The sequence below is a fragment of the Drosophila subobscura genome, chromosome O, assembly GCF_008121235.1.
Source record: "Drosophila subobscura isolate 14011-0131.10 chromosome O, UCBerk_Dsub_1.0, whole genome shotgun sequence".
Lineage (NCBI taxonomy): Eukaryota > Metazoa > Arthropoda > Insecta > Diptera > Drosophilidae > Drosophila > Drosophila subobscura.
Window position 1 is genome coordinate 9,214,321 of NC_048533.1, and position 9,093 is coordinate 9,223,413.

Genomic DNA, 9,093 nt, shown 5'->3' on the forward strand with positions numbered 1-9,093 from the left:
TTGGAATTACAGTAGGAATTAATCTTCACTCCAGCTCCGATATTCCACTCAAGTTTGACTTTCGATTCCATCAAACAGAAGAAAAGAAAAAGATATTTATTTTGTACCATGCCAATCTACAAAATATATAGTCGCGCTAGGCCCTATCGACCGATTGAATCGAATAGAAACCTTCCCGAGCATCAGTCCTTCACGCCCTCCTACGAAAAGGACGCCACATCGATGAGTCTCCTGATGTCCTGGCACTACGGTCACCAATGGCTGGAGGAGTCCAAGCTGTTTCATCAGAGGAACATGCCAGTTAAAGAGCGTCGATTTATAGATCCCGGCACCAAGGGTTGGCTGCAGAAACGCATGACAGCCACGACGCGCCGTGCCCATCATTTAGATTCTAATCAGAAGCCTAGATGGGGATAGCAACAATGATACAATTGTACCATCAAAACTAACCAAACCTTTGATTGGTTGATCTCGTTCTTTAGTTACCTAATTGATTCGTTTTCGTTTCTTGTTTCTAAATAAAATAAATATATTTGCTCGAAGAAAGGAGTTTGTATTTTCTGGGTGCACTGCATTTTCTTTACGCACTTTCAGTTTCCAGTTTTGAACGATATCGAAATAGGATACCCCCCACAAAGTAAACTCTTTCAAAATATCTTTCCACTCACTTCATTACCAAGTGAGGCATATCCATTGGGTCCACAATAAAAACCACTTCAGAAAACTAATTTTTGAGCATTAGAAAGGGCTGCGCCGACTTATGTGTACGCTGCAAATGGTAGGTAGTCTCCCCTGCCCCAGGCCTATTGTGATCCGGCATGACTTTGCTTTCAAAACATATTTGTAACGGCAAAAAGCCGACACAACAAAAGCGTAGGACCAAAAGATGGCAGAAATGCTCAAGTACACGCACTTCTAAACGCAATTACGTTTAGCTTTTGCCAAGGGCTCAGGGCAGGGCCATGCACAATTATATGGGCACGGATAGCTGTATGCACTCGATCTCACAGAAGCAACAATCTCCATCGCCAACGGGCGAAGCTTGAAACAGATTTTGTGCTCTCTTGACTTTACCCTTTATCATACTTCATTCTCTCTCCCTTTGAAACATTTCAGCACTTTGTCCCAGGTGAAAAATACGCATGCCTAGCGCAGCGAGCAGCAGAGAATGCATCATAATCATCACACACACACACACACACACACTATTGCCATCTCGCTTGGTCAACGCCATTGGGGGTTTGGCATTGAGCCTATGTACATATTGCCATCGCACTCACTCCCATTCGGTGGCACGCACTCTACTGACCTTTTGTGTGGAGGGATTTTCGCCTTTATTAGTTTGTCTAATTGCTTTTCGCAACTATTATTACGGCATGTTCTGTTGTTGCTGTTGGTTTTTGTCGTCCGCACACAAAAAAGTATCACAGATGTGTGAACCCCGCTCTGACCCCCCATGGGTACCCTTCGCTCTTTGATTTGACTCTACCCCTACTCCTCCTCATGCAACATTCGCTTTTCGCTCTTCGCTTTTGGGTGTGCTTTGGTTACGTTACCATGTTCCCATCTACGACGTTCGACTACTACTTTTGTATTACGGTTTTTTAATAAATTCTGTTAAAGAAGGCGTGAAATTTTTTTCCACTGTTCCAGCATTTCCGTTTTGTGCGTGGCCCCCTGTCGCTCTGAGGGTGGGGCAGGGGTAAGGGGTCAAGGTGGACTGGGACGGGGGGAAAGTGTTTTACATTCAATTTTAAATAAAACATTATTTAATTTGGTTTGTCGGTTGATGGATGAGCAGCTGTCTTTGATGACAATTTTGCTGGCATATTTTGAGGCGTATGGGAAAGGAGTTTCCTTGGTAACACAGATATTTGGGTTATTCGAATGAATGAGTGATTCATAAAGCTCTTCTTATGCTCCCGCAAAAATTCACTCAAGAAGCTGTGGGGGTATTTGGGGATTGGATTAGAAGTAGAGTTGGTAAGGCAGAATTTTGGCTTAAATCTTAATACAACAATCATTGATAGTCTTTCATTATTTTCTAAATCACTAGACTACCCAGTACACTACAGACCTATCCCAACGAGATAAATGTATTTATTGTTCTCTCTGTTCGCTCCTGGGGCTGGAGCGACAGCGGTTATGGCTCCCACAACTCCTTGAAAAGAGAAACACTTTGGCTGGCCATACATATCCCTCGTTTTTTATGCCCTTTTGAGTTATGTTATTTATCATTCGACTGTGTAATTTTTCATTCGGCAAACTTTCAGTGCCACACGCACCTTCGTACTGCTGCCAAGGAGGAGACTCGGCGACGACCCATCTGCTCTGGGGCCAACGAAATATTTTGCTTTGCTTCTTGACATTTATTTCTCCCATACAAAGCGAAACAAACAGAGAGAGAGAGAGAGGAATGAGTGAGAAGAGAAATATGCGAAGAAAAACAATAAAAAGTGTAGCAGCAACAACAATCAACGTGCGATATTATTAATTTTACTTTATTTGTGGCGCATTCCTTGCGGGCGCCCAGGAACAGCAAAAGGACCAACAGGAAAAAAACGAACTAAAGAAAAGTAAGAAGAACCAAAGTCACGCTCATCCCATGGCAAACATAAACGACATGTGGATGTGAAGGAGGTGGACGAGCTGGAGAAGTTTTGGCCACCTTTGCGTGTCCATTGGTTATAATTCAAACTGCATTGGGAGAACCTCAGAGCTCAGACCGCTGCACGTTGAAATAAATATAAATGTCAAAACTGAGTGGAGTATTTCAGGGCGAGCTTAAACACACACACATAAATATGATGTATATTGTACGTATGTGCATATGGTATATATCATCAATCGTTGCACTCTGGTTCCGAGTTCGAGTTACAAATGAATCATCGAGAGGTTTGAGATGCGTGAGAAATCGGGCATTTCATTTGGCAAATTGTTGTTGAAAATTCAAGGGAGAAAGGTACGGAAGATTGTAGAAAAATTTAATATTTAAACATAATTAACTTAAAGATCTTATAAGATAAAACAAACTCTTCATTAGCTTTTCTAATATGTAAATTTGATGCCATCGTTGATCCGACAAAAACCATTTAGGTTATTAATGCAGATCTTCGACTTACCTCTTGAAACAATCAATCTTTGGGCATTACATGAGATCATTTATAGTCTTCTTTACTTATTATTTGGTTCATCAATGTTTGATTCTAGCAAACAACAGAATCAATTCCCCATAACCCAACGAAAATAACTCATTTGGCGGAGTCAAACGGCGCTATGTGGCGCCGACATTCATAAATAATAAAAACACCCAGCCAGCAACCAGAAAAAAACCCAACTCAAACATTGATTTTTATTAATGACAAAAAAGCAGCCTTTTTTTTTAAATTGCATTAAAAATGTGTTACCAAAAAAAAATGTGAAAAAGAAATGCATTAATTCATTCATAAGACGAGAAGTTGAGCAAAGCACTTGACCAGTTTTCGGGTTCAGTACGAGAATCTGTCGCTCTTTTTTTTCGGGAGGTGGGCTCCTACTTCAAACGGCGATTTTTATCGTTTTGTCTCCATGGAGATGTTGAAAATGTTAAGCGCCATCATTTGTTATGTAGGGCTCGTTATTGTTGTTGCATTTATGCACAAATTTATGTGATTTTTATGCGTAGACATAATTATAAAAGTCGCTTATGCTCGAGGATCCCAACCAACCAAAACCAAAACTAAACCCTACAAAAAATTAAAGAAAAATACAAACCAAAAACCAACCCATGTCCAGCGATCTTCAGGCTTCATTTGTTGGCCCCTCTCTGGTCTCGACTCCCAGCGGCTCGAGATGGAGTCAGAGTTGGAGTCGGAGTTGGAGCCGGCGCTCCAGCTACACCTCACATTGTCATAAATTATAAAATTTTATGCGTAAATTAATGACAACGTTTTTTTCTTCGTTTTGTTCGTTGGACTGCTTGGTATATTTTCTCATTCGTTGGAGCTGAAGCGAGGAATTCCCTAAGTGTGGAATGGGTATACATGACTGGGACTGGATTTTCCAGAGATCCAGAAGGGAAAAGGATTATAAATGGATTAGTTTATTTCTGAATGTTTCAACACAACTATTTAAATTTATTCGATTATGTATACAGATTTGAGGGAGATCTGAAGAGATCATCAGGATAAGAAGTGTAATTTCACGTAGGAAAAAATAAAAGTACATCGGTAATGATGGTAAGGCTGTTTCTTATACTATTTTATGGTTTGTACTAACTTAGTTATAGATTACTGCTCTACAAAACGACTACCTTTGGCACAGTAAATCTTTTCTCAATTCCGTTTCAAAACTTATCCCCATCAGAGCATCTACAATTCGTATTAATCCACAACCATAACTCACTGTCTCATTTTTTAATCACTTTTTTGTGTGGTGTTTCCAATTTTTGTCATGTCTTTAGTCAGATTAAGTGTTTTGGTCGACTGAATTAGTTGCATGAGGGTTAAGTCATACAAAAGAAGGTGAAATTCTTGGGCTCGGTGGAATCAACATGGTTTCAATATTAATAGACCATGGCCATAAGAATGTTAATGATGTGAGAAATGGGAAAATTTATGCAGAAATCATTGAAGAAAATGTTGCTATAATTAACTATAAGTGGCCACAGTCTAATCAAATCTCTTCCAACTCACAATTTTCCCATTTCCCTGGCAACAGCAAGCACCATCGCCAGAGCAACCTCAAACAAAAAAGCGCAAAAAGAGGCAAAATAATCGGGGCCAGGGCACAGCAAATGCAATCAACTTGAAATGAACAATTGCTTTTGATTAAACAAAAGTAGCAGTGAGACAATTCCCTCACTGGAGCTCCCTTTCTCCATCACATGGTATATCAACAAAATAAAATCAAATAAATTAGTCAAAATGAGGGTGGCCCCTGATTGTGTTCAACCGCAAAGTGCGCAAAAAAGTTCATTGAGTTGCTGTCTCTCTGGCACATAAAAAGATATGTAGCAGCGGTTCAGAATACCCTACATTAACGTGAGCTAAAGCCGCAGTCTCAGGCTCTTTTTTTGATGGTATGATAATAATATTCTGTCCCAGTTTTCATACCATCCAGTATAAGGAACCAAAAGAACCCACATAAATCCAAATTCCCCACAATTTTCATATTCATAATTCCCTTTATTGCTCTGAGTACTCCAGCTCCCTGCAAAGGGGGTGGGAGGGTTGGGTCAAGTGGTCTACGATACCAATTTAGAGTTATACCGAGGACTGTGAGAGAGAGAGTGAAAATAAAAACAAACTTTGAGCTGCGGACTCTCCACGAGTCACAATTTGTCATCAGCTTTGGCCACTTAATCATCGGAGCTACCCGAAACAAAAATAATCATACAAAATTTGCCATGCTCTATAAGTCTTTCTCCGCAGCATTTACATAAGCCTGCAGACAGAGAGAGAGAGAGAGAGAGCTAAGCTACGGAGCCAAGGAGGAGGCAGCGTACCATTATCCCTTGCAGAGGCACGAGGCAAAGGCTTCGACGCGAATTCGCCTTTGGTTGGGAGGGAGGCTTGCATGACGTCTTGTAATACGTCAATGACGACGGGTTGTCTAATAGATTGTTTATTTCTTATTTCTTCTGTTTGTGCTCTGTGCTTGGTGTACTTTTTTGATGAATTAAAGCAATTTGCCATATAACATAGTGTTCATAGTCCATATCTATATATAGGTTCTGCTGCAACTTCACTGCGAAGAAACGGTGACTGCGGGCCATAAATTTTCACACGAAGGTGTCGCATTACAGCGAGCCTCACGCGTTGCCCGAAAAAACAGAAAGGGAAGCGGGGGGAAATGCAGAGAGGAATGGAGAATTGGAACCGGAACCTCCACCCTGTCACAGCTACCTATGCTCCTCGCACATATTTCTGTTACTCTTACTCAGTCACACTCAGGTAATTTGTCGCCTTATCTTGTCAACATTTTATTTTTAATGGGCCCTCAAATGGGTGTTTGAGTGTGCGAGGGAGAGGGAGAGGGCGTGCGCTGGGTTATGTGGGTAGCAATTATCCGATAACAAGGTTGTAATTAGATAAGGTGGGAGAGGCAGAGCCGACGAAAGAGAGCAGCAATTATGTAGATAAGAAGCGGCAGCAACGAGCATGTCTGATCACGCTTAATAAAGCTACTAAATGCTCGAAGAACTGTCCGCCTCCGTTTAGCGCTTTCAATTTGCTGACCGCAGCCTCCGCGCACATCAATCATGGACCATGGACCATGGACCAGGCCCTGTGTCTGGCCCTTTACCTGATTAATTAAGTTTAAAAAATTGCCTACCATTTAAAAACAACCAAACAAGCAAACCCTCTACGATCCTGGGGCCTCTGCTCCTTTCGGGCAAATTAATTAACAGCCATCACTTCTGGCCCAAAGCCAGAAGTAGAAGGTCTCCCTCTCGTTCACCGACTGACTGACGACTGCCACTTTATGAAAAATTTGTGTGTTTTCTTTGAGGTTGGGGGCAGACCATTTATCTGGAAATGTGTAAAACAAACACCTGTTCAGCGTTGCATTTTTATTGTGTGCGAGAGTGTTTCGGGGGCGTAACGTCATTTGGTATTGTTTGTTTGTTTGTTTTAATTGTTTTCGGCATTTCGAGGGATGCACTTTTTGAGGTTTTGGATTAGCTTCATATTTGTAATCGTTAGGAATAACATAATTCATTGGAATTCTTTCAGAAATGAATCCTTGTAGGGTAGCAGAGAGGAAGGTTTCCCTCCCATTGCAGTTTTACAAGAATTAAAACGCTTCCTTGCCACAATAAATTGTATTTAATTTTAGTGAAACTCGAGAGCACTTTGCTTTTATTATTTGACTTAATCATTGTTATTAATGTTTAATTTGCGATAAATGTACACTCCTCCAGGGATCCCATCAATCAGCAATTAACGATATCGAAATATCGCATTACACCTACCCCCGCACATCCCGACTCTCTCCTCTGCACACCATAAATTAATAATAAAATCGTATAATCATATTGTGTCATATGTCTAATCATTCTATTATCGGGACACACAGTGTAATTGCCCCAGCCACAAGTGGCACAAAGCCATTAGCAGGGGAGGTTGAGTGCGGGTGGGGGTGAGAGGGTGAGAGCATATGGCACTTGAATGATTTTTATTGTTTCAAACAACATAAACAGCATCAAGGAAACTCCGAACAAACCCCAAAGATTGCCCTTTTTGGCTTTGGCATTTCTGAGAGGGCAGGGCAGCACTTCCCACCTCCCCCCATCCACCCACTTAAGTGCCCAAAAGAACAACAATTTATTTATGTATTGTATGTATGAAAATATGTACGAGAATGTACAGGGTGCAAATCCACCCTCAATGGGGGCCCCACAGCAGCTAGAGGAAAATGGCAATGAATCGAAATTGATACACCCCCAAAATTTTAACGCAGCATTGAGAGAATCCACGGGGGATCCCACGACACGACGAGCGACAGGAACCACGAAGGCAGCGCATATCCTGTCGTGTGGCTGCCGAGCATCAGGACGAAGCAAACACGAGAAGCTCCTGGCAGCCTGGCAATTGGTTGATTCAGTTCCAAAAGAGTTCAGGGGTTGGGGCTGAGTGCGAGGATGGACTCCCCGCCTGGCTCCAGGCGTCAGCATCATCACTGGCGACATTTAAGCAGGCCCATAGCCGGCTCCCAGAGCTTAATTCAATCAATTCTATTAAGGACTGAGACTGGGACTCAGCCCTGGGACTCTGCCCTGGGACTGGGCCAGTGCGTCATCATCGCCCTGATCCAATTTGGCTCCACGGGAAATTTAATTACCCTCGGCCCTGGCTGGAGTCGTTGTCGTTGGCGTGACGACAAAGTCCTTTTTAAAATCCAATAAAGTGTCGTACAATTAAGTGACACGGATATCCTGCCGAGCCTGCCCCAGGATTGGGCACTGCCCTACGGTTTGTCTCTCTGTTTGAGTTTGTGCTTTGTCTCTGGCTCTCCCTTTGGGCCTTTAGCCTTTTTTTCTGCGGCTGTGGCAGTGTTTTTGATCTGTTTGTTTTTCAGCTTCTGTCGCATTATTGGAACTCAATTAGTTGGAATTTCGTTTCAGTCAGGGAGAGTTAAGAATGTATTTGGGAGATGTCAACCCTTGTATGGGGGTGTTGTTGCTTAAGGAATTGGAATGGAGCTTATTGCATTTCTATAACTTTTGGGGATACTACCAGCAGCTGTTCTGTTGTCCTTCAACTTGCGCGGACAATCTTCAAGCCTCATTAGCCTTACTCCGCGACTAAACCCTTTTCCACATTCAGAGGCCACTTCAGACCGCTCTCAAGGAGTCAACAACTTGAGGAACTGTAACTCCTTTTCTTTTCGCTTGGCATAGAGCAAACACTTGAGCGGAAAGTGTTAAAGGCAGCCACTTGAGCGAATGTCCAATGCAAGTAGAAAAGCCTAACGACTTCCACTTGAACACTTTTCAATGAAAATCCACTACAAGAAATGTGCAACCGAATGCGCATTTGCGCTAACTAACAACAACAAAAAAGCTGCCAAAAAAACCAAAAGCAAGGACCCGGCCATATAATTACCGACTAAGGGAAAGGAGCATAATGGCAAGAAGTCGTACCTCCAGAGGCAGGAAGTTGTCAAATGGAGCGTGAGAAAGTTTCTGGCGCGCTTTTTTCTTTTGGTTCCTAAGAAGGGATCTTGCCTTGGATTCTGGAAGTCGAAAGTCAAAACGGCAACGAAAATAATTGCACACCTTCCTCCTTCTTTTCGAAGAAGAAGTAGGAGTTTCTAGATCTCGACTCGACCTCGAAGGGGAGACGCCAGAGCAACCCAGAGCGACCCCCATTATAGAGCCCGGCCAATTGTCCAACATCCGGGAATATCAGATTTCCATTTCGCGTATTTAAAGTCAAGTAAATGTCAGCATCTTTTTGACTCGCTGAATGTCCCTTGTTGGTCGTTGCACCAGCGATAATTGTACCCTACGGTATGGGAGCTACAACGACCCTCCCAGCCCATTTCCATTTCCTACAATGATTCCTTCGTCTTTCCCCTCGTAATTGTTCACTCAGTCGACACGCCCCT

The 9,093-nt window shown here is 42.5% G+C and overlaps 1 protein-coding gene across 1 annotated transcript; it reads left to right on the forward strand.

Annotated features, from left to right (window-relative positions):
• Positions 1-95: 95 nt before the first annotated feature.
• LOC117897443 lies at positions 96-417 on the forward strand. Its single transcript, XM_034806285.1, has one exon. The coding sequence runs from the start codon at positions 109-111 to the stop codon at positions 415-417; it is 309 nt and encodes a 102-aa protein (XP_034662176.1). The 5' UTR covers positions 96-108.
• Positions 418-9,093: the final 8,676 nt, after the last annotated feature.